Source organism: Oncorhynchus clarkii, chromosome 4 (genome assembly GCF_045791955.1).
Source record: "Oncorhynchus clarkii lewisi isolate Uvic-CL-2024 chromosome 4, UVic_Ocla_1.0, whole genome shotgun sequence".
NCBI lineage: Eukaryota > Metazoa > Chordata > Actinopteri > Salmoniformes > Salmonidae > Oncorhynchus > Oncorhynchus clarkii.
Genome location: NC_092150.1, coordinates 63,691,760 through 63,718,940, shown reverse-complemented (window position 1 = coordinate 63,718,940; position 27,181 = coordinate 63,691,760). Strand labels below are relative to the sequence as shown.

General features: G+C 42.8%; 1 protein-coding gene across 1 annotated transcript; it reads left to right on the top strand.

The window, feature by feature from the left end:
* The first annotated feature begins 715 nt into the window (after positions 1-715).
* LOC139407091 (E3 ubiquitin-protein ligase RNF217-like) lies at positions 716-24,555 on the top strand. The gene is made up of 6 exons (XM_071150483.1): positions 716-1,737; positions 15,821-16,042; positions 16,377-16,541; positions 17,467-17,668; positions 18,835-18,906; positions 20,363-24,555. The coding sequence occupies exons 1-6, from the start codon at positions 826-828 to the stop codon at positions 20,437-20,439; spliced, it is 1,650 nt and encodes a 549-aa protein (XP_071006584.1). The 5' UTR covers positions 716-825; the 3' UTR covers positions 20,440-24,555.
* Positions 24,556-27,181: the final 2,626 nt, after the last annotated feature.

The following is a 27,181-nucleotide window of genomic DNA, read 5'->3' as shown; positions in this document are numbered from 1 at the left end:
TTACGTTTTCTATATCGACTTGCAAACCAGATTTCCTCTGTCGCAGTTACATATCCTAAATGCAAATTCCCCAGTTGTGATGTTGTGTTATAGACTATACTACCCTCTTCTGTTGACTGTTGATGTTGTCAGTGTGCCACTGGACCACACATGTATTGCTGATGATTATTTAATTGGCAAATACATAAATGGAATAAATATATTCAATTGTGAAATGAAGTGCCATCACTTTCCGATTTTGAATTGTTTTATTGAACGCGTCTAGTAGCCTGAATTGGCAAGTGTCATGGTAGAAGGTATTATAATCTGACCAAATATGGATATTATAATTGGAATACCGTAATTTTCTCCAACTCTTGAGGTATACCTCAATTTGTGGAATCAAAATGTTGTCCTTTATGACTTCTTGCATCAGGTGCGTCCATAGATTGATTAGGTGCGCCCTTTGTGCACAATGGCGTATAAATGACAGATCATACAGTGCCAGATTGTTTCTACCTTGGTTGGAGGTAGCCTGTCGCTGGGCAGACAAGGATCCCCCAGACTGCACTATCAAAGTAAAATAAAACCAAAACGTAATAGGTGGATATGTATGAAACCTTCTTGCTTATTTTTCATTGACAAATGCGCTGCCGTTTGCCACAGCCAAAGAGCTGGATGTTTGGATGAAGTCAAACAGCTACCACGTTACGGATTTATTTTCTCCCACACGCAGACCCGGAAGCAGAAATACAGACTTGGGCTTTGTTTTGTTTTGTTAGTATCTGGACTGGAGTTGGAGGGGAAGCGACAACGTGTGCATGGTCGGGGAGTTATACCTTGGGAATGGAAGATGAACACATTTCTCTCAATGTTTACAAGTGTACAATGCCTAGTTTTGTCAGCAGTTATGACGAAGAGACAGTCTGCAATCCATCAGAAGTGTTTGATAAAGTTGAGACATCAGGCACAGATTTTATTCAAGATGCCTGGGAAACAAAGATCCGAGCACAAGACGGGGCATCGGAGACGCACAAACACAGACCTGAGAGAACGAGTTGTAAAGAAAATGTTGAAGGATACAGTTTCAGAAAACCGACTGCAGTGGATATTTTGAGGAATTTCGGGACGACGAGATCCCCCCCGAATTCCAATAACAATTCAGCAGATGACCAAAAAGAGCCAGAGGATGCCGTGGTAGAAATTGTTTTAAATGAACGAATTGATTGTGTGGACCTTGAAAAGTCAAGTGGTAGTGAAACGAAGGGTGGAGAAGAGCAAATCGCAGATCACACAGAGGGATTAACGTCATCCGATTTGGATGAAGTCGATGTAACAGATTCTGACGAAATTTGTGAAAGTAGCAGGGCTGACGACGATGTCGTACAGTTGAAGGAACATGTTTACTGTACGGTATACTGTATTGCAAACGATAACTACAGGAAACCGGCTGACAATGCCGGAGAACACCAATATAATGGGGCGATAACTCCGTCAACATCAAACGTCGCCACAGAGCCATCCACGGATTTGCAGCAGCAGAGCGATTTGGAACTAGGCCACCCCTCTGTCCCGGAGCCATACACCCTATCGAACCTGATTGATCCTAGAACTCTGAATAACTTTTACAACGGGGATTACAACGTATCAATTGTCTTGACCTGTCGCATCTGTCTGGACGACAAGCACATAAAGCCGCTACATTGTTGCAAGAAGGCTGTCTGCGAGGAATGCCTGAAGAGATACATCAGTTCACAGGTATAAACCTGGCAGCACAGTTCACTGAAGGCTGTCTCCAGCGTCACATGTTTTCTATGTCAAGCCGTTTGGATGAAGTGTGTGTGTGTCTGTGTGTGTGTGCGTTCAATAGACACAGGGTAAATCCGCAACCCTTTTGATTTGAACGAAACCTTCCATACATAGTTGCCCATTGTAGCGGTGCTAAGAGAAAGGTATTTTTTGGACCTGAATGCCAAAACATTCAAGAGATAAGGTGCTCAAAGGTGACCGATTTTGCATACCCCACTATAACCATGAGACACCCATGTCTTCCTCACTGGAAAAGATAAACGGTTGAGATTGACATAATTTAAAAGTTTAGTGTTGTCAACATTTTATAATTTCTGGAAAAAACGATTTATTTTTATTTTTTAAATGCATTTTTTGAACCTTTTAATGTAATCTAATCTAATGTTATCTAAAAACGCATAAAAGGCGATTTGTTTTCTTCATATTTGTATATATTGTAGCTTTGACCCTATTTGACATCATCTGAGGTTTTTGTGTTGTTCCCGCCATCGGTTGAGACACAACATGCTCTTGAATACACGGTGGGTGTCATGTTTTGGCTGATAAATATACTAAAATAGTCAGAAAATAAACATTTCAACATTCAAATCGTACCACAAAGACGGTTGGAGTTCCACACAACAGATAATGTTGTTTTAAATTATACTGTCAATCCCCCATAGGAAACCTATTGAAATCACACACCATTTAGCCCAGGGGCTGTTGGCTAGAGTGAAGTAGCCAAGACCAGTGTAGGCACATTTGCTATTTAACGCAACAGTTTTTGTGAAAAAAAAACTATTGGTAGAGTTGAAAATGCGATAGATATACATTAAACTTTACATTTTTATTCGGTACATGAAAACTGAAGGGAAGCATTACATTTTATGTGCACTACGTCATGACGCACTTTTTATCTGCATAAAGTCTGGTAGAAACACACCACTGGTGGGAAAAATGCACATATTCTCTTCATGCGGAAATTAGAATATTCCCATGAAAATCTGTCGCCAATTTCATGGAAAAGTAGCTAGTGACACAGAAAGAAATAGGGCCTATACATATTCAAACGAGGCCTACCTGTTGTGATTATTGTGGGTTTTCACAACACAAATGTATGTTTACCCTCATTAGATTAGCTTTGGGATCATTTGAGACACTCCCTAGCTCATTGGCATGTCAATAGCTTATCCAGGTGCAGTATGTAGTGGTATGTAGACATTTGGCTGCCTGTGTCGTACTGTATACCCAATGGGAGCGTTGGTCCATGTGCTCAGACTAGTTACCACAAGGAGGAACACCTGCTGGGGCAGTCAGCTGGGAGAGTACTGGGGTCTAGTATTACACTGTACACCATGTGCTCAACTACCTGAGGTAGACCCAGTCAAAATAGTCTGTCTCCGCTGCAGCCTGGAAGAGAGACAAGTAATTGGGATGTAGGTTAGTATAGTGATAAATTAACAGGTTTAACAAGTTTCCATCTTAGTATTAGTGTTATGCCTATGTGTCAGTATTTTGCTGGGCTGCTTGGGGAGAAGGGATGGAAGGAATATCCCATTGTGTTGTAACTGTGCTGCCTGCCTCAGCCATTGTTTTCCTTGTTTAGGGAAGCCATGTGCTTCCTGCTTGCTGAACCTACTGACTCCTCATGTAAGGAACAATCTGCAACAGTGCTGTGCTATGGAATTCAACAGGATAACTAGGCCCAACTCTGTGCTACTGAGTGTAAAGTGAAGGGATATGTTAGGCATTCCCCAGAGAATGTATCCGTGTCCCTGTCTATCCTTGAATAAAGTGTGGGATGACTATGTTATACAAAGTTTCTATGGACGGCTAACACAGAAAACCTGTGTGTGGTGTCTGTGGGTGGTTTGCACAGATATGGAGGATGTAGAAAAAACAAGTAAAGAAATTGACTAAAGAAATTGCAACATCAGTGAAGGCACTGACTGACTGCCTGCAAAATGGATTTGTTGGCTGAGTGCTGTGGGTGTGCTGTCTATCCTCACGGCTGATGGCAGCAGCGGAGGTAGGGTTAGAGATTGTAATGTGTGGCTGTAATTGATAGCTTAATCCAGGGGTTCCCCAGCGTTTTATACAACCCCGCGATGTTAACAAAAAAAAACAAAAAGTGATGTGATCAACGGCCAATGTTTACTTTAATAATTGTGGCTATGAGAGTCTATTACAAATCAGTCTGACAGTACTTTTGACAGTATTTCAATCTGAAAGTATGGTTTGAAGTGACTGGAATGCATCAGAAAGGTATTGGGAAGTTCAGAAGATAATCAGTTAATAATGTTGTATGATCTTCTGTGTAGAAAATATGTTAATTTTCCACAGTCTGATTTAGTGCCTGCCCATTGGGCAAAGACTTAATTTCAACCCCAAACATCTGTGATGACGTTGAATCAATGTGCAAAAACTGATTGGATTTGCAAAGAGTCATTAGCGTAGCCCAAATTTGAACATAAATCCAATGACATGGTGACATTTGTTGTTGATTTCACATTGAATTTGTTAGTTGACAACTCAACCAAATGCATACAAAAAAAAATCACAAACGCAACATGTAACAATTTCCACAATTTTACTAACTTACAGTTCATATAAGGAAATCAGTACATCAAAAATACATTCATTACGCCATCGTTTATGGATTTCACATGACAGCCATGGGTGCGCCTGGGCATAGGCCCACCCAGTTAGGAGCCAGGCCCACCCACTGGGGAACCAGGCCCAGCGAAGCAGAATTAGTTTTTCCCCACAAAAGGGCTTTAATACAGACAGAAATACTCCTCAGTTTCATCAGCTGGGTGGGTGGCCCCAGACGATCCCGCAGGGTAAGAAACCGGATGTGGAGGTTCTGTGCTGGCGTGGTTATGGTCGTGAGGCCAGTTGGGCATATTGCCAAATTCTCTGAAATGACATTGGAGGTGGCTTATGGTAGAGAAATTAACATTCAGTTCTCGGGGAACTGCTCTGGAGGATGTTCCTGCAGTCAGAATGCCGATTGCACACTCTCAACACTTTAGACATCTGTGGCATTGTGTTGTGTGACACAGCTGCACATTTTAGAGTGGCCTTTGATTGTCCCCAGCACAAGGTGCACCTGTATAATGATCATGCTGTTGAATCAGCTTCTTGATATGCCACACCTGTCAGGTTGATGGATTATCTTGGCAAAGGAGAAATGCTCTCTAAAAGGGATGTAAATAAATTTGTGCACACAATATGAGGGAAATAAGTTTTTTTGTGCATATGGAAAAAATATCTGGGATCTTTTATTTCAGCTCATGAGGTAAGGGACCAGCACTTTACATGTTGCATTTATATTTTTGTTCAGTGTAAATCAAAACTACATGTTGAGCTGGGTGATCTAGTACTCTCTGTTCTAATGGGTCCTGTGCTTGTTGGCATTGTAGAGTGAAACAGGACACACGTACACATTCCAGAGTGTCTTATCTTTCAGTAATAGGGTCCTAATATTTTGTAGCTTCAACCGTTCAAAAGATACAGCCTCATTTGTAGGAAGAAAGCAGACCTCTAGCGGCTATTGGAGGTTACTGCCGTAACCCTGGTTCTATGAACAAAGTGTGATTATTATTATTATTTGTTATTTTTTTCAGGGTTTCAAATCAGGCGACCCCACATGTGGCCGCGACCCCTAGCTTGGAAAACGCTGGCCTAATCACAGAGCTCTGTCCCTGTAGCACCTAATGAAATCCCGTTGCTCTTCCACGAGAGGCTGTGTGCTGCTGTGTGTTCTCTCTGAAGACGATGTCAGTTGGCCACCAAGACGGATCTTGTTATTGTCGTCTATGTAGCATCAGATTGCAGACTGTTCCTTGACTCAAATCCAATTTAGTCCTTGACTCATCAAGGTCAGGATAGGGACTGATACAGCACAAGAGCATTTCCATGTAAAAGACCCATCAGCGCCAACATACGAAGTTCATAGGAGCATATCAAATTTGGGTGTCAAATGAAAGCTGAGAGTCTATATTTTTGGGGAAATGAAAGCATAGATACATTTTTCAACCATTTTCCATAAGAAAATGTTGGCATAAGCAAAGGCTTCGATTTTTGGATAAACAGAAGGAAAAGGGGGTTTTAGAAAACGTCTTCCAGAAAATGTCTTAAAAGGTATCACAAATACATCAAAACACAATGATGTTGACGTAAAGACCCTACCAACTCATATCAACACTTATGTTTAGTTTTGGAGAAATTGTTTACCTTCTGTAAGTTTAAGAATGTTGCCAAGTGCCTTGAATTCTGTTACCAAAAGCCCACATATTTTTGCTTTGTAATTTCAGAAAATATTCATGATACAGTATATCTGCACTAGTAGTGGGAGGATAGTGTTTCACAGTATTACTTACCCGCAAGTGTTGTGATTAGCTGTGATATTCGCCTATTGATTTCTCCTGCTGGAGCGACATCTGTTGTCAAAATGGGAAAGCTGTTTTGACTTTGTGGTTATCTGGTGGAAATCGGGTAAAACGGGAGTTTTTGTGTATTTGAGAAAGCAAACACTTAATATGGTAGGTAATCATTGTACCTTCTAAATCTCTGTGAAATGTATTTTCAATAACAAGGCTCAAGCATGAGTCTCCGCCATGTTACGGGTGAGATTTGTTTTTAATGCAGCCTAGTGCTATTGCAATTCACCTAGCTTCCACATACTGTAGGGGAGAAATTCTAGTTGTAGCACCTTTTAAGATATTTTCTCATTTCTCTCCCTCGCGAGGAGGGAGGATAATGAAGTTCACAGAAGTAAAAAGTAATAGTAGACCTACCAATTAGTTATAGTGATTTTACTGATATCAAATTTGTTTATGAATTATTAAGAGATTAAAACTCGTTTCTGTTACCACGTCGGTAACAGAAATACTGCAACTAAATTAGCCTCAATGGGAAATTATAATACACAAACCACAGTGGGGTCACCTGCTACTGTTGTCCCTTCCACTTGCATACTGTTATGTTCAGCTCATAACTGTTTTCTTTCTTTTGTCTGGCGGTCAAACCAAGTGTCTTCGTCTGGACAACCCCTCTATCTCTCTCTCTCTGCCTTTCTCTGAACCTACCATGTTTCACAAGTTTGGACAGTACAATACATTACTGAGTACAGCACAGTACAGTACAGTGAGCAGAGCATTGCAGTACAATAGAGTACATGAAGGAAAAGTAGAGTAGAGAACACTATGTTGTACTCTACTATACTGAACTATACTCTACTTTACTGTACTCTACTGTGCTCTGCTTTGCTGTGCTGTGATGTCCAAACTTGTGAAACATGAGGAGAATAACGTTCATATGCATATCTGTGTAGTACAGATCAGGGACCCATGATGTAATTCCGTTACCATAATTCTGTTACCGGGTGTAAATCCATTTCACTTACTGTAGTTCAATAACCAAAATACATTTTGTTCAAACTCAAGGTAAACTCAAGTATGTCATAGCTGACACCCAATTCTTTCTGCAGACATCTTTGAATCTTAATTCGGAGCAGATATTTACAGTACCTTCAATAAATTATTCAACACCCCTTGACTTTTTCCACATTTTGTTGTGTTACAGGCTGAATTTTAAAATTGATTAAATTGAGATGTTGTGTCATTGGCCTAGAACCCGCAATGCCCTACCATGTCAAAGTGGGATTATGTTTTAGACATTTTTACTAATTCAATAAAAGTGAAAGCGGAATCGTCTTGGGTCAATAAGTATTCAACCCCTTTGTTATGGCAAGGAAGTTCAGGAGTAAGAATTTCACCAACAAGTCACATAATAAGTTGCATGGACTCACTCTGTGGGGCAATAATAGTGTTTAACATGATTTTTGAATGACTACCTCTTCTTCGTACCCCACACATGTAATTATCAGTAAGGTCCCTCAGTCAAGCAGTGAATTTCAGACAGATTCAACCGCAAAGACCAGGGAGTTTTTCCACTGCCTCGCAAAGAAAGGCACTTATTGGTAGATGGGTAAAAATACTAGAAAGCAGACAATGCATATCCCTCTGAGCATGATGAGGTTATTAATTACACTTTGGATGGTGTATCAATACACCCAGTCACCAGAAAGATACAGGCGTCCTTCCGAACTCAGTTGCCAGAGAGGAAGGAAACTGCTCATGTATTTCACCATGAAGCCAATGGTTCACAACAGTTAATGGCTGTGATAGGAGAAAACTGAGGATGGATCAACAACATACTCCACAATACTAACAATACCCTAAATGACAGAGTGAAAAGAAGGATGCCTGTACAGAATAAAACATCTTCCAAAATGTGCATCCTGTATGCAATAAGGCTCTAAAGTAAAACTGCAAAAAATGTGGCAAATAAATTATGTCCTGAATACAAAGTGTTATGTTTGGGGCAAATCCAACACAACACATCACTGAGTACCACTCTTCAAATGTTCAAGCATGGCAGTGGCTGCATCATGTTATGGGTATGCTTGTCATCGACAAGGACTAGGGAGCTTTTTTTGATAAAAATAAATGGAATAGACCTAAGCACAGGCCAAATCCTAGAGGAAAACCTGGTTCAGTCTACTTTCCAAAAGACACTGGGAGACATTCACCTTTCAGCAGGACAATAACCTAAAACAAAAGGCCAAATATATAGTGGAGTTGCTTACCAAGACAACATTGAATGTTCCTGAGTTGCTTACTTACAGTTTTGACTTAAATCGTCTTGAAAATCTATGTCAAGAAAAAGGCTGTCTAGCAATGATCAACAGCCAACTTGACAGAGCTTGAAGGTTAAAAAAAGAACAATAATGCAAAATATTGTACAATCCAGGTGTGCAAAGCTCTTAGAGTCTTATCCAGAAAGACTCACAGCTGTAATCGCTGCCAAAGGTGATTCTAGCATGTATTGAGTCAGGGGTGTGAATACTTAGGTAAATTAGTTATTTCTGTATTTCATGTTCAATACATTTGCAAAAAATGTATCAAAACATGTTTTCCCTTTGTCATTATGGGATATTGTGTGTAGATGGATGAGGGAAAAAAGTAATACATTTTGAATTCAGGTTGTAATTCAACAAAATTAACAAAAAGTCCAAGGGGTATGAATACTTTCTAAAGGCACTGTTATAGAGTTTTAGGAAAACGTGGTCACATAACAAACCTTAAAGAGATTTTACAGTAATTCCGTTACTAAAGTGTACATCTGCACAGTTCTTCCACCAAATTAGCCTCTGTACATTTTTCAGTGGAAATTGTTCAAAGTAGTCCCGTGTGCATGGAGTTGTACGGTTTGTTAAACATAGAAATTTGTTTTTTTTTGTTTGGCATACATTTTAATTGAGAGAAGAAAAAAAACTGGGTCAAAGAGTAATTCCGTTACCGTGGAATTCCTCCATGTTCACATGGGCTTCTTTAGGGATGAATTGGCAAATTCAATTGTTTCCAGGCTGTAATGAGCAGGCTGAGGGTTTCAGGGGCAGCAGCACAGTCATCCTGTCCAACCATAGTTTGTGGTTTGCTGCTGCTACTGCTCACAGTGATATTATTGTGCTGTAATAGCTGTATAATTCAAAATGTGCCCAATTGATTAGGCACTGTGTGGACATTGTTGTGTCTAATGGATGTAATTGGGGAATGACAGGGCCTTTTGTTCTACTGTTAGGGTTTGTCTTGCGTTCTTTAGCTTGGCTTTGGCAGTTATGAATCTGCTAGTGCTAACCTGTAAAACCTGCCTGTTGAAATGGTTCTCCTGCGCCAAACAAAGTGTAATGTCTGTTACAGTACATTAACACGTTAAACACAGTAACTTCAACTGCTTGCTTCATAAAGTGGCAGTGTCTGTCATGCCTATTGCTTTTCAGTGCATTAAACCTTGATTTAGAGGATTTGCTGTTGGCTCTCTTAGGCTCAAATGACTTGTGCACTGGTTTCTAAGCGTTTCCAGTGACCTGTGGACAGTACATTCTATGATTCAAAGAGTTTTAGGCATTCCTTGCTTTGTGTGAGTTCTATGGATCCTGTCCTACAGTTTAGGCCTAGTTGCTCTCCAAAACTTGTCCAATAATTGGTCAAAGTTTTCTGTCTCAACCGAAGTGGGCTTGAAGTACACGCCTACCAGCTCTTGAGTCCTACAGTGTCTTTTCTTCTCCCTTTGGAGGAGTTCTGATAGCTGCTTTGCCAGCAATGATTAAAACTGTCATTGCTTTTAATATCTGTATTTGTATTCCTGTTAGGGTGACGTCTGGTCTGATGATAAAAGCCTGTATGTCTTATAGTCTGAATATAATAGGCTGTGTGAGGGGCCTCCCAAGTGGTGCAGTGGTCTAAGGTACTGCATCGCAGTGCTAGCTGTGCCACTAGAGATTCTCGGTTCGAGTCCAGACCGGGAAACCCATGGGGCGGCGCACAATTGTCCCAGCGTCGTCCGCGTTGGGGGAGGGTTTGGCCGGCATCGCACACTAGCGACTCCTGTGGCGGTCCGTGCGCAGTGCACGCTGACACGGTCGCCAGGTGTACATTGTTTCCTCTGACACATTGGTGCGGCTGGCTTCCGCATTAAGCGGGCGTTGTGTCAAGAAGCAGTGCGGCTTGGTTGGGTCATGTTTCGGAGGACACATGGCTCTCGACCCTCACCTCTCCCGAGTCTGTACGGGAGTTGCAGCGATGAGACAAGACTGTAACTACCAATTGGATACCACGAAATTGCTCTCAATTCCAGTGACGCTGCCAGATCAAAGGGATGGAAATACAAATAGTTCAATCTCCTCACCATGTCTTGGGTGCAAAAAGGCACTGCATTTTAAAAAGCCTCATTTAAATGGCTAATTCCTCATATAATCGAGCCACAAGCGTATCCTCAGTTCCTCCTTGCTTTCTGAGCCCTGTCACAGCCGAGCCATGTATTGTTTACTTCCGACTCGTTTTTTCCCCTTTTGGTTGATTACAACATATTATTACTTCCTATTTCCTTTGATTAAGGGACTCGTTGTTATTGACTCACCATCTTTATACTGTAGAGGAAACTCCTATCAGGCTTAGTCTGTCTAATTGTGTTAAATAAACATGCCTCAATGAATCTCAATGAGAAGAGGCTGATAAGTAGTTGCGTGCCGGTCAGTCTTTGACGATTGCAATGTTCTGACCTTCTGCCAGGATCCAGGAAGGACGTTATCCTGCCCTCTAGATCCGGTGTGATGCCACGTGTCTCAATCCTGTCCCTCACATTGGCTCAGAGGCGTTACATACATGAGCTTGGCATACCACTGGTTTGTCATCCCTGTCAGAGAATATGAAGACTTTCCTCTCAGTACATATCAAAGTATTGCAGATGCTGCAAGACACATTGTTATTCGCTTGTCTTTTTGCATCGTTACGTAATAGTATCCCTAACATCTTATTATGACGAACACGAACAGTATAACACTGGTAGGGACGTGACTGATTCTCCAAAGCTGTGATCAAACCGACGCTGAACGTTTGAGTATCTGTAGATTCACAACAGCATCGCAAATCGTTTCATGAGCATAGCTGAAGTGTGACATAGCATAAGGAAGTATAGGAGGGGCCACCCTAGGTAGTATTCACTGTGTTGCTTCTTGCATTGTCACGTTGCTACCAGTCTTATTTTGTGCCACTCCTCTACCAAAGCTGGTTCCACCGGCTCAGGCTGAACACCATGGACAGGTGTGTGTGTGTGTGTGTGTGTGTGTGTGTGTGTGTGTGTGTGTGTGTGTGTGTGTGTGTGTGTGTGTGTGTGTGTGTGTGTGTGTGTGTGTGTGTGTGTGTGTGTGTGTGTGTGTGTGCGTGTGTGTGTGTGTGTGTGTGTGAGTGAGCAATGGACAGTGAGAAAGAGACCTCTAGCCCGGGGGGGTCGCCTGAGGACAGAAGCCTAATAAAGTTAATCTGCACCTCTGGTCATTAGTGAAATCAGGGCTAAAATGAGGCCTAATAAAGGGATGAAAACGCACTCCCGGAAATCGCTCATTATTATCTCTGCTAGACTGTGGTGGACTACAGTTTCTCCTCTGCTCACATGTGTTTGGCTCTGAAGCAGCAGGGCAGTTATACTAGGCTCCCGAGTGGCGCAGCGGTCTAAGACACTGCATCTCAGTGCTAGAGGTAGAGGCATCCAGGCTGTATCACAACCGGTCGTGATTGGGAGTCCTATAGGGCGGTGCACAATTGGCCCAGCGATGAACTAAGGACACGCATCTGGCTCTATTACAGGGGAAGTCGGAAGTTTACATGCACTTAGTTTGGAGTCACTCCACAAATTTCTTGTTAACAAACTTTCGTTTTATCAAGTCGGTTAGGATATCTACTTTGTGCATGACACAAGTAATTTTTCCAACACAGACAGATTATTTCACTCATAATTCACTGTATCACAATTCCAGTGGGTCAGAAGTTTACATACACTAAGTTGACTGTGCCATTAAACAGCTTGGGAAATTCCAGAAAAAGATGTCATGGCTTTAGAATATTCTGATAGGCTAATTGACATCATTTGAGTCAATTGGAGGTGCACCTGTCGATGTATTTCATGGCCTAACTTCAAACTCAGTGCCTCTTTGCTTGACATCATGGGAAAATCAAAAGAAATCAGCCAAGACCTCAAAAAAAAATTGTAGACCTCCACAAAGATCGTACTTTTGGAGAAATGTCCTCTGGTCTGATGAAACAAAAATAGAACTGTTTGGCCATAATGACCATTGTTATGTTTGGAAGAAAAGGAGGAGACTTGCAAGCCGAAGAACACCATCCCAACCGTGAAGCACGGGGTTGTGGGGCTTTGTTGCAGGAGGGACTGGTGCACTTCACAAAATAGATGGCATCGTGAGGTAGGAAAATTATGTGGATATATTAAAGAAACATCTCAAGACATCAGTTAAGTTAAAGCTTGGTCGCAAATGGGTCTTCCAAATGGACAACGACGCCAAGCATACTTCCAAAGTTGTGGCAAAATGGCTTAAGGACAACAAATTCAAGGTATTGGAGTGGCCATCACAAAGCCCCATAGACAATTTGTGGGCAGAACTAAAAAAAAGCGTGTGCGAGCAAGGAGGCCTACAAACCTGACTCAGTTTCACCAGCTCTGTCAGGAGGAATGGGACAATATTCACCCAACTTATTGTGGGAAGCTTGTGGAAGGCTACCCGAAATGTTTGACTGAAGTTTTTACAACGATTAAATGTCAGGAATTGTGAAAAACTGAGTTTAGATGTATTTGGCTAAGGTGTATGTAAACTTCCGACTTCAACTGTATATGAAGAATTTAGCCATTTAAATTAGGCTTTTTAAAATACAGCGTCGTCCGGGTTTGGCCGGGGTAGGCCGTCATTGTAAAAAATACTTTGTTCTTAACTGACTTGCCTAGTTTAATAAAGGTTAAATCAAATAAAAACAAAAAAACAGCACTAGACCACTAATGGTATGCCCTGGCGAAATCCAGGGGCACACTGCTCTTAGAGGAGAAGGTAGATATATATTTTTCACACCTTGCCACTGCTCTAGTGTCCCTGCCGTGTTGGCTGACAGGGTCACTGTCCTGTGGCCTGGTTGATGGGTGTAGAGTTGGGCTCCAGGGTCGCCCAGGGGACACCCTCGTCACTGGGCACTACCTTCACAGGTGGTGACTCTCTTACTGACTGTCTCGTCTCATCAGCATCACAGCCTAGCTCGTCCTAAGCCTGTGACCTTGTCTGTGCAGGTTTAGCCAATAGCTGGGAATTCCCAATGCAAGTCACAACACAAACATCCCACATATTCACTTCCCTTTATTTACACACACAGTAGTTATTAGTGATGGGGGGGGGGGGGGAATATTGATAGTCACATTTTTCAATATTATTTTTCAACAATATTATATTAACTTTGGCTCAAGGTATTGATTTGTAAAACAAAAAATGCTACTGTAGGTAGCGTTAGCTAGCGCTAGTCGGTCAAAACTCCAGTATGTTTTATCCTATAGCTCGTTCTACATCTTCTTTTTTAAATAGTGAGCCAACATGTTTTCAGAGGTTTTATTTCCATGACAGTCGTAGTATCGAATCACAATACATATTGTATCGGCACCTAAGTATCATTATAATATCGTATCGTGAGATCCCTGGTAATTCTCAGCCCTAGAAGATACGTATATCATGCTGGTGCCCATACAGGGTTAGTTACATTAGGCCAGACATATTATTAGAGGAACCAAGCCTGTAATGAATAAATACACCTATTACATTTTTAGCTAATACATGTTATTTTGTCCAGACCAGTCAGCTGGACTAAAGTCAAATGAAGGTCCCCACTCCACAGGAGTTGGCTGACTTCATAGTTCCGGGAAAGAACAGTGTATTACTGATATCCCACTGTTTCACCAGATTATCATCTCAGTTGCACTGTGACTCCTCTTTCTTGGAGAGTTTTCGATCAGCTATCTCTAAAGAACAGTCTGTGTTTTGTTCTCACTTTAGGCCTACCTAGTTCTGACCACCAACCTCTCATGTGAGCTCATTGGGCAACAATGGCTGAGCTGCTGCTGCGGTGCACTTAGCAACCCCAGAGCAGAACAGAGTAGACAGCCTCGCCCTGAGGAACTGAGCTGAGTGCAGGGCCAGTAACAGCCCATAGGGCCAGAGGTCAGACTGTCATAGTGTTAGGAGCCTGCTCAGTCTGCTGGGCATTACCCCAGAGGTGTGCTGTGTCTCTAGTCCAGGGGTAGGCAACTAAATTCAGCCGTGGACCGGTTTTTGTCAGAACAGATGGTTGGGGGGGGGGGACTTTGAGCATAATTATAATAATTTGTACACTGCAAATTGACCACAAATAAGGCCAAAAAGAGATTTGAAAATAACAATATTTTCCTAACTTGATTACATTGAGACATGATCACATTTTGTTTTTATATATATATATTTGTGGGAATACTAGGGAACAGATTTCCTAAATTAAGCTATTTTTTTCCTGGATTCCTGGTGATTTTACAGTGTATTTTGACAAACATAAAAAAAAACACGTTGTTTTTAAAACTCGTGTGTCAGTTTTGGCCCACCTGTTGCTGACCCCCTGCTCTAGCGTCTGCTTAGTCTACTGTATGTACTACAGGCCTAGCCAGCAGAGGATTAGTTAGATCAGAGCAGCAATACTGTGTACTAATCCTCTGGGAGGCCTGGACCTGGCCTGCCCTTCTGTCTGTACCATGCCTTCGGTGGTAGTGGGGTGGGGGCTAAGACTCTCACTGAGACCTTGTACTAGGGCCCTTCTTCCTCTGTTGTTTTCCACAGCTGTAGTAGTAGGCCACTACTGTTGTTCATGGAAGCCTTCCAGCTTCACCCAGGAAGTCCCAGTCTGACACCACGTCAACGTGAACAATGTGGGCGGAATGAAACCTTATTGATACCAGAAATCTCTCCTCGCTCCCTGCTCTACTCCTGTCTCTGGGAACCAGTGGAGGTCACAGAGGAATGAGAGCATTGAGCCCTCTCTTAAAACCCAGATCCTAAAGAAAGACCCCCCCCCCATTCACACATTAACTTTGCCTTATGTCAGTTAGCCTACAGTACCTGCCGGGCCATGTACAATGAGTGTATAAAACATTACGTACACCTGCGCTTTCCATGACAGACTGACCAGGTGAAAGCTATGATCCCTTATAGATGTCACCTGTTAAATCCACTCCAGTCGGTGTAGATTGAAGGGAAGGATTTTGAAGCCTTGAGACATGGATTGTGTATCATTCAGAGGGTGAATGAATGTAAGTGCCTTTGAACAGGGTATTGTAGTGGGTGCCAGGTGCACCGGTTTGAGTGTGTCAAGAACCGCAACGCTGCTTTATTGTATGTAATTGTATTGCTTTGTCTACCCTTCATCTTCATAACACATTACGCAATCCAGTAGCTTCATGTATTGACAATATTTGATAACCGGATCTAAGGCCAATGGCAATGTGTTTACATGTAACGTATCACCACTGTCTATTCGGTAGATGATCCTAATTTGTCATACAGCATTCTGTAGAGTAGATCATGAACCACGTCTCTCTTCATTGATCTGTGTAATGTCTATGTCTGCCCCAGGTCAGGGTGGGCAGAGCGGACATTGTGTGCCCCATCACGGAGTGCAGTGGTTACCTGGAGGAGAGCCTGGTGGTGTCCCACCTGGGCAGCGAGGAAGTGGCTAAATACAAGTACTTCCTGGAGTTGAGCCGGGTCGACTCCAGCACCAAACCCTGTCCCCAGTGCAGCCAGTTCACCTCGCTGAAAGGACGCACCCCCAGCAAGGCAGACCACAAATACAAGGTGAGAGAGAGGGACTATACTGTTCTGAGATCAGATATTATACAGAAGGACTGAGCCCAAGTAAAAGGTGAGTACAGGGCCTCTGCTGTTTCTAGCACGAACCCTGATATTATACAGTAATAATAAGAAAATATCTGAATTACATATGTCTTTCTGAAGAATGCATATAATCTGACCTTGTGTACTGCTTTGGGAAACGCTTGGGTTACTTAAATCATCGACAAAGTGCATCATTGTGTATAATTAATGATGGAGGCTTTAGTCTGTGCAGACAGGCACATCTATGCACTGTATGCCGTGCATCTAGCCGATCACATGTCTATGCCCTCTGCAGATCCAGTGCACCAAGTGTCAGTTTGTGTGGTGTTTCAAGTGCCAAGCCCCATGGCACGACGGTTTGAAGTGCCGGGACTACAGGAAGGGGGACAAGCTGCTGCGTCACTGGGCCAGCGTCATCGAGCACGGCCAGAGGAATGCCCAGAAGTGCCCCCGCTGCAAAGTGAGTGACAGGGCCAGGAGAGTTTACAAAAATAGCAAACCTTGCTCCTTGAGGGAGATTTAGGTTGACAGTTTTGCAGCAAAACGATGGTCCTTAAAAGGTGTTCACTTGACTAGGAAGGTGGTGTTTAAAGTGAGCAAACACAGCAAGCCCTGTATCTCAGAAAAACCTGCTAATTGTGTTTAAAGAATCTCAAGAGAGGACCGACAGTTCTCCAGCCCTTTATGTCTACATTAGGTTATTAGAGATGTGCTTTTCAGGTGTTCTCCAGCCATGACAGTGTCCTCAATGCATGTTCTCTCTCTCTCTCTCTCTCTCTCTCTCTCAGAGCTTCAGACACAGGGTTAGGAAAGAGAGAGACAGAGAGATATTGTTGTTGTCTTTGTCTCCCTAGTCCACTTGTAACGATGGCTAGAAATGAAGCATTCCAGGAAGTCATAAGACTGAGCCTGGGGTCAGAAAGTCCATACCAAATTAGATTTGGAGAGCAACAACAGCAAACACAACACAGGACTGCTGATTCTTCAAGGTGTTGGGATCCATCACTGATGTGTAGGCTGCGAGCTGTCTGTCTGTCCATGGCAGCACTCTCCTCTCAATGTACTGTCAGTCGGCATGAGTCAGGGAGAGGGGTTGAGTGAGGCTCAGATATCAGGACAAAATGTTTCATTCTTTTTCCTTAAAACAAGCCAAAACACTTTGTCCACCACACAGCTTGAAGTATAGGCTACAGCCTGTGTTTTATATTCTGAAAAGACCTTCGATGAACTAACTGATAGTCTCGTAATTGCTACATATTCTCAAGAGTTATTCATTTGTGCAGAAGTTAGGATCTCACTTGAGACGAACAACGACTTCTAAAGGCTTTATAGATGGAGCATTCATGAAGTCATATGTCGCTCCCCGATGATGTCACGCTCCCCAGATCCACATCCAGAGGACGGAGGGCTGCGATCACATGAACTGCACCCAGTGCAGCACCAACTTCTGCTATCGCTGTGGGGAGAAGTACCGCCACCTGCGATTCTTCGGGGATCACACGTCCAACCTCAGCGTGTTCGGCTGCAAGTACCGCTACCTTCCTGAGAAGCCCCACCTCCGCCGGCTGGTCCGGGGGTCCGTGTGTGGTGAGTCTACCCAGCCTCAGCCCGGGCCCCAGGGGCCCTTAAAGACTTCATAGAAGGGACACATTGGGATTCACTAAGTTATTAACCATTACCTTTTATGGTTATTATTATTAGGTGATCAAGCAATCAGTAGCCTCTGAAAATCTGGCATATAGAAAATATAGACCCTCTAGTGCTGATTTAAAAAGATGCTCTGATTAGCAATTGTAATTTTTTGGCCTTATGCCTGACTGCTGAATGTAGTTATGACACTTCCCGTGACTTTCCTCCTTTGTCTCTGTGATCAGACTCAGAAAGATAGATAGGCAGGCGGGGGCGACGAGGAAACTTCAATTACCATGTGGGTGGCCTTTCATCCTCTTAATCAAATCCCGCTGCTTATGAATAATTCACACAATAATGAAGACGATCAAAACGGCATGTACTAGCTTGTTGCTGCTGATATGACTCTTTCATAAACCCGTTTTCGCTATACAATTACTGCCTCTGCTAAAAGTTTGCATTGTTGTCACGGCTCTGAAGTCAGAACAATACCGGCGTACTATAGTAGCAACCACAGAGGTTTGCATGACCCTTATCAGCAGAACGTCCTTATCTGAGGTTACGCGTGTCTCTGTGACCCTGCCTGCCGTCTCTGAATAGTAAACAGCTCTCCCGAGAGATGCAGTAGCTTTCTAAGAGGTGTTCTGACTGCAACTCGGTGTTTGTCGTATCCCCAGGGGCTCAGGCAGTGTGGCGTGTAGTGACATGCGGGGCCTCAGCTGTTGCTCCCCGAGTGGGGTTAGCTAAAGTTAGTCAGAGGCTGCAGGATGCCAATGGAAACATCTGACACACGGTTGACTGTGGGCTAATGTGGCCTTCAGAGGGGCTCCAACACCCCTCTCTACCTTCTATTAAGGCACTGCTCACACAACTCACATTCTATTGTTTTGACAGCCTTGACACTGTTTCCCCCATATGCAGGCGCAATACTACAAACAACTGTCTTTGTTTTTATTAGGAAGACCCCATCCGCCAATGTTTGATACCCTGTTGAAAATGTTGATGTGCTGTCTACGAGGCTGCTATTCCAAACTCCCCTGTCCTCCCCATGCATTTTCATGTGTGTACTTGTCCTGACCCGTTATGAACATCTGTGTTGTCTCTTCTGTCTTCCTCCATCCCAGTAAGTAAAGTGGTGGTGGCCCCTGTTGTCGTAGTCCTGGTGATGGTGGTTGGAGCCTTATCCCTGGTCGTAGGTAAGCACTGTTACATCCTGTTCTAATCCTCAAGAGAACTTGACACATTAGATAACCAGTGGTGCTTTAGATATAATCTATAATGTGTTACTTTCTCTTGGGTCAGGTAGATACATGTTGTGTGACTCGGCTTGTCCAGTGGCTGTGGTGTGCTGGCGAGGGCCACCTGTGTCTTGGTGTAAACAGATAGAAGCGGCTAAGTGTCTGCTTGTTCAGATAGGTCTGCGACACTGGGCGGTGGGAGGATGGCACGCTGATATAAAGCTGTTGACAGTCACTTGTTAATCCGGCAAAATTTTAAATGTCGTTATTTACGATGGATAAAAGTAAACACTCTAAGCTATATCACACACTGCAGTTGAGGAACAATGGGAAAGTAATTCTGCTTTGAAAGTTGATGAACTTGTTATCCCACCTTTGAGAAAATGGCCCTTGAATGTTTTGCCACACCTACTGGAGAGCTCCCCTTTGTCTACACCCATCCAGCATCGTTCACACCCTCTTAAGCCTTAGCCCCACCCATCTCTTTAAGGATTCTCATGTGAGGCCATGTGCTAAACAGAGTGTCATGTGGTGTAGTAAACAACCAAAGATTTCAAAAACTCCTTGGCCTATATCCTAGTCTGACTTTTGTGCAGGTCATGTTGTTCTTCACATTACCATCTCTGGTAAACACACACTATATAAAATAAAATCTACGTTTATTTGTCACATGCACAGGATACAGAAGGTGTAAATGGTACAGTGAAATGGTTACTTGCATAGTAGCAATATCAAAATAGAAAGCTTCCAGATAAAAAATATTGTACACTGAACAAAAATATCAAATGTAAAGTGTTGGTCCTATGTTTCAGGAGCTGAAATAAAAGATCCCAGAAATGTTCCATATGCACAAAAAGCTTATTTCCCTCAAATGTTGTGCACAAATTAGTTTACATTCTTGTTAGTGAGCATACCTTTGCCAAGATAATCCATCCACCTGACAGGTGTGGCATATCAAGAAGTGGATTAAAGGGAAAAGGGGATACCTTGTTAGTTGTACAACTGAATGCAATGAAATGTGTCTTCCGCATTTAACCCAACTCCTCTAAATCAGAGAGGTGCGGAGGGCTGCCTTAATCAACATCCACATCTTCAGCGCCCGGGAACAGTGGTTTAACTTCCTTGCTCAGGGCAGAGCGACAGATTTTTACATTGTCAGCTTGGGGATTTGATCCAGCTACCTTTCGGATTACTGTCCCAACGCTCCTACCCGCCAGACTATCTGCCCCCCCCCCCTTCACAGCATGATAATTACACAGGTGCACCTTGTGCTGGGGACAATAAAAGGCCACTTCCTTGTGGGAATTGTCACATCATTTGCATGCATTAACTGTCAGTCATTTCACTGAGTTTACTGCTCGCTCTATATATTAACCTGCCTGTTCTCTCCTGCTCTGCTCCGCTCTCTTCTCAGGCCTCGTGGCCTTCCCTATCTACTACATCTGTAAGAAGAGACGGAAGCGCATCCAGGGGACAGGCCGCTGGCTCTGAGCTGAGGACCATGACAGTGTGGTCAGGACCCTGCTCCAGAGGCGTGGCCCAGCGAGGGGACACAGGGTTGGGGGAGGGGTCCTTCCAACACGCCCCACTAGTTTCTAGCCCCAGCCTGAGAAGAACCATGCTTTAGAATGGGCTCCTCTCTCTACTTTATGTCCACCACAAAACTGTCTGTGGCTCCTCCTCCAGCCTGTGGATCTGAAGGCTCACAGAGCACACAGAGCAGTCTACTACTGTTCCCTCCCACTAGTGACCAGGATTGCTGAGGAGAGGCCAACTGACAGGCAGGTACAGCCTCTGGTATCAAGAAGCCACTCAATTTCTTTTAGAAAAGTTTGAGGTTATTTATTGAATGGTTTTTAGTACTGTTGTTTGGTTTTGTTTTTTTGTCTGGGCTCATATAGCATGGATAGTGAAACAAAAACACATTGGATAGAATGGGAAAGAGTCCCTCAAGGTGTGTGGGTGAGTTTATCACCATTCTATTGGTTACGCGTACAGTAGAATGCCTTTTGCGGACCCTGAGAACCTGCAAATATCAGGGATTGTATTGTGGTGCATACATAGATAGTTACATCACATCAAGCAATTGATGTCTCATTGTTAAGGACCAATCCCTAACTGTTTCCTGTAAGTGAGATTCCGGCTCCATTCAGCCGCTTCCGCCCCTGCCAACCTCGGAGTGCTGTGCCCACACACACACACACACACACACACACTGGTATTTGCATCGTCAACAAAATGCATTTAAGTCTTTTTCATTGTAGAAAACAATGGGGACAGCACTGTTTAAATAACTGCTGTTTGATGCCTAGTAATCATTTATCAATAATCTCATCCATACTTGCAAAGTAGGGTTTTACCCTACCTCTGTTTTACTAAGTGTTCTATCGTCCTAAATGATCCAGACAAATGTGGTCCAATTTAACGAATGGGAGAAGTCTGAGTGTTCACAGACAATAATCGAAAAGTGCTTCATGTGCCGCAATATATTTATTTGTTTTGAAAATGTACATTAGATACATTTTCTGCCTCCTTCAATGGTCAATATCAGATGTTTTCTGTGAGAATAGATCTAAAAACACACTTAAAACATATCTGTGGAGGACGGACCAATGGACAGTAAGAACCGTAAATGATCCAGAAGTCATGGTTTTGTTATTTACCTTGAGGAGCCTATTTAAGGAACTCACTTTCAAACTCACTAGATTGCTTGCAACAACCACTTTCCCATAGTCTTCCATTATTTAAATCTAGTTAAAGTGTCGTACATGCTATTTGTATATGAATGTGTCCATGAAGCTCATACTAGTCATGTCAGAGGTTTTTGTTCACATCAAATGTGTGGCTTGACATCATTAATAATTAACTATCGTTCATTCTCCATTTTAATATAAAACACTGATTACAATAGGGAATGGTAATTAACCTAACACCAAGTCAATTTGTGCACAACATCAGCACAGGAAAAACAGTCGTGTTTGTAACACAGATGACAATCAAGTATCTTAGACTTAAAAAAAAAAAGTGGCCTTTGATGTAAGTACCCTTTTGAAAGCCACACAATAGACCTGGAGCTGTGCCAGGGGAATGGTGGATTTTATGAATCTTAAAAGGATGTAACTTGGCAACATTGGGCCTGTCCAACATCTTCCCCCCCTATCCCCCCAAATCCCCAACCTTCTCACTGTGGGCGCTGTATATATCAGACATTCAGCTCTGCATTGATTATTATTGTGTTATTAATGACACAGACTATGATGATGATGGAGATCGATGAATGCTCGGTCACTACTTACCGTGTGGACTTCAGTTACCACAATGTCAAAGGTCATGGACAGAATTTGAACTCTATTAGGCTTTTGTAATAAATCTCAGGGAGCATTCTGTTACCATTCTCCACGGCTGTCTTTCCCTGCATGCTCCTGTAGCTGCCACTGTACTATGTGATCAAAACCTGTCACACATATTGTTTGTTTTTACATGGTTTTAAAGATGTATCTTACCTGACGCCAGATATAATTTTGACAATTTTTCTCACCAAGTCATCACCTGGATAATACAGTTGAAGTCGGAAGTTTACATACACTTAGGCTGGAGTCATTAAAACTCATTTTTCAACCACTCCACAAATTGCTATACAAACTATAGTTTTGGCAAGTTGGTTAGGACATATACTTCGTGAATGTCACAAGTCATTTTTCCAACAATTGTTTACAGACAGATTATTTCACTTACAGTGCCTTGCGAAAGTATTCGGCCCCCTTGAACTTTGCGACCTTTAGCCACATTTCAGGCTTCAAACATAAAGATATAAAACTGTATTTTTTTGTGAAGAATCAACAACAAGTGGGACACAATCATGAAGTGGAACGACATTTATTGGACATTTATTGGAAATCTGGTTCATTCTTGGGAGCAATTTCCAAACGCCTGAAGGTACCACGTTCATCTGTACAAACAATAGTACGCAAGTATAAACACCATGGGACCACGCAGCCATCGTACTGCTCAGGAAGGAGACGCGTTCTGTCTCCTAGAGATGAACGTACTTTGGTGCGAAAAGTGCAAATCAACCCCAGAACAACAGCAAAGGACCTTGTGAAGATGCTGGAGGAAACAGGTACAAAAGTATCTATATCCACAGTAAAACGAGTCCTATATTGACATAACCTGAATGGCCGCTCAGCAAGGAAGAAACCACAGCTCCAAAACCGCCATAAAAAAGCCAGAATAGGGTTACAACTGCACATGGGGACAAAGATCATACTTTTTGGAGAAATGTCCTCTGGTCTGATGAAACAAAAATAGAACTGTTTGGCCATAATGACCATCGTTATGTTTGGAGGAAAAAGGGGGAGGCTTGCAAGCTGAAGAACACCATCCCAACCGTGAAGCATGGGGGTGGCAGCATCATGTTGTGGGGGTGCTTTGCTGCAGGAGGGACAGGTGCACTTCACAAAATAGATGGCATCATGAGGTTGGAAAATTATGTGGATATATTGAAGCAACATCTCAAGACATCAGTCAGGAAGTTGAAGCTTGGTCGCAAATGGGTCTTCCAAATGGACAATGACCCCAAACATACTTCCAAAGTTGTGGCAAAATGGCTTAAGGACAACAAAGTCAAGGTATTGGAGTGGCCATCACAAAGCCCTGACCTCAATCCTCTATAAAATTTGTGGGCAGAACTGAAAAAGCATGTGCGAGCAACGAGGCCTACAAACCTGACTCAGTTACACCAGCTCTGTCAAGAGGAATGGGACAATATTCGCCCACAATAAATTTATTGTGGGAAGCTTGTGGAAGGCTACCCAAAACGTTTGACCCAAGTTAAACAATTTAACAGCAATGCTACCAAATACTAATTGAATATATGTAAACTTCTGACCTACTGGGAATGTGATGAAAGAAATAAAAGCTGAATTAAATGATTCTCTCTACTATTATTCAGACATTTCACATTCTTAAAATAAAGTTGTGATCCTAACTGACCTAAGACGGGGCATTTTTACTAGGATTAAATGTCAGGAATTGTGAAAAACTGAGTTTAAATGTAGTTGGCTAAGGTGTATGTAAACTTCCAACTTCAACTGTATATTAAGATGCCATTGTTTGATGCCACTTTTAGTGTATACATGTTACATTTTAATCTGACATCGGATTGGGTAGGTGGAGGATCCACCTCTGACGTCTGAACTCGCCAGGGGGCTTATCGGCTGGCTGAAGCCCCTATCCGTGCCATTGTAGCCTGGTTACCATAAAAATATGACTGGTGCCTTTACAAAGATCATTGATATAGGCTTGACGGTCTCATCTCTGCTCCAAAAACGTCTGTAGCTTGCACAACTGAAATGGTAAATTTATCCTGATCTACCCATTGTAGATGTCAATTATCTAGTAGTTTAAAGCTACAACAACACCAATAGTCGTTTTTCATGTATTGGTTGGTTTATGAAATTCAAATGCACAGATTTGTATTCTACTTTTGTTTGTGGTTCTTCTGTGCTGCTGCACCACTATCTTCACAGTTCATGTCATTCACGTTTAGCTGTTTGTGTCAGATGTAATTGTGGAGTCATTAAAAAGTGATGGTTAAAACGCCAAAAACATATGTCTTTTTTTTGTGTGAACAATTGTTTTTATTGGATCACGTCAAAGGCAATACAATCAACAAATGAACCTTGGGGAATTGGACACGATTCAGACAATTACATTGATGGAAGCTACGATCTATAGATATGGAATATTAAAGCTGATCTACCTCCTAAAGAAAAGAGTTATAATAATCTACCTTCTTCCTGTATTAAGCCAGGCAAACCAATTGATGGCTCAACAAAAAACACTGTCTTGCACTTACCAACTGTGATGTATAGTTTTTAAAAGATCTCTGGCCCTTCCCTCCCTGACCAAACCCCATTCCATCCATCCACAAAGATGTCCTATTCAGAAGTTGTTTTTACAGAAACATGATCACCCTTTATTTCCGTTAGTGCTTGCCCCCTCTGAGAGTAGCCTACACCACACCAGCCCGGCCAAGCTGTTTTGTTATCTGTCCTGTCCACTCTATCTTCCCTGGATGGACAGACACAGGAGAAGTCCCAAATGGCACTCTATTCCCTTTATAGTGCACTACTTTTGACCAGGGCCTATAGTCGACCACTACAGTATATAGGGTGGCATTTGGGATGCACATGCAGCTCCCCAACATCATGTGACCTAACCGGGGCCAGTGCTTACTCAGCAATACATAGCTCTGGGATCAGCTGACCTTGCAGCTGTGGTGGCCACTGAGAAAGTGAGTCATGACTTCTAGCTGGTTATGGACCCACAGGTCAAGAGGAGGATTCCTGGGGGATGGGGAAGTATTTATAACAGGGCCTTCAAACAGCCAAGCTCTGTGGCTGTGGACTCAGCTCCCAGCTGGTTCCTTCCTTCCAATCGGGATCATCTGATTTATTGTGTGTGATTAGAATGCTGTGAACAGCTGTGTAAATATACAGCACTCCATATCAAATAAATTCAACAACAGCTCAGCAGAGCTGAAAAAGCTATGAAATATACAACACATTTAATGAGAATTGCCTGTAGTTAGTGGTTATGCTTTAGCAATATTACATACAGTAGTAATATAGGCTTTTGTTGCTGTTCTGCCCGATGCAAGGGCCTCATGTCACAATAATAAACCAATGTGATCTGAATCATTGTTAATCATAATGAAAATTCCATTCAGTCAATTGAATATCCTGCCTCCTGTTTCATTCTGTAATGTGGCCTTGATGTCTGTCTGTGGGACTGTTTCCTCATGGTGTGGGGCTGTGCTCCTCTGTCTTCATACTAGCTGACACAGACATCCTGTTGACAGAGCTAAGACAGAATAAGACTTGGCAGAGCTGCAGAGGGGAGCTCAGCTGCCAGTACTAGTACATACTAGTACCACACTGATTCCTGGTACAGCATAAAATAAAGCACACCCATATTAAAACTCCCAGTGAATTACAGAATTTCATATGGTGTTTTGATAAGACAGGGAAACATTTAATCTTTAAAATCCGTTTGAAATTACTTTCACGGAAAGATTACAGCTTCAGAATGCAAGGTTTTTCAAAAACACATCAGAGCTGAAAAGAGCAGCTGCTGCTTTGAGGGAGATGTGTTCAGTGCTGTTTCTAGGCATAAGCGGTATAATCGGCTTTTTTGTTTGTTTTGGAAGTAAGTCGGGGTCTCAACTTTGTAGATACACTATACAGTATATACAAAAGTATGTGGACACCCCTTCAATTTAGTGGATTCGGCAATTTTAGCCACACCCATTGCTGACAGGTGTATAAAATCAAGCACACAGCCATGCAATCTCCATAGACAAAAATGGCAGTAGAATGGCCTTACTGAAGAGCTCAGTGACTTTCAATGTGGCACCGTCATAGGATGCCACTGTTCAGAAAGTCAGTTCGTCAAATTTCTGTCCTGCTAGAGCTGCCCCGGTCAACTGTAAGGGCTGTTACTGTGAAGTGGACATGTCTAGGAGCAACAACAGCTCAGCCACGAAGTGGTAGGTCACATAAGCTCACAGAACGCAACCGCCAAGTGCTGAAGTGTGTAGCGAGTAAAAATCGCCTGTCCTTGGTTGCAACACTCACTACCGCGTTCCAGGAAGCAATGTCAGCACAATAACTGTTCGTCGGGAGCTTCATGAAATGGGTTTCCATGGCCGAGCAGCCGCACATAAGCCTAAAATCGCCATGCTCAATCCCAAGCATCGGCTGGAGTGGAGTGAAGTTCACTGCCATTGGACTCTGGAGCAGTTGAAACGCGTTCTCTGGAGTGATGAATCAGGCTTCACCATCTGGTAGTCCGATGGACAAATCTGGGTTTGACGGATGCCAGGAGAAAGCTACCTGCCCTTATGAATAGTGCCAACTGTAAAGTTTGGTGGAGGAGGAATAATGGTCTGGGAATATTTTTCATGGTTTGGACTAGGCCACTTAGTTCCAATGCAGTGAAACATTAATGCGACAGCGTTCAATGACATTATAGACAATTCTGTTCTTCCAATTTTGGGGAAGGCCCTTTCCTGTTACAGCATGACAATGCCCCCGTGCACAAAGTGAGGTCCATACAGAAATTGTTTTTTGAGATCGGTGTGGAATAACTTGACTGGCCTGCACAAAGCCCTGACCTCAACTCCATGGAACACCTTTGGGAAGAATTGGATCTCCAACTGCGAGCCAGGCCT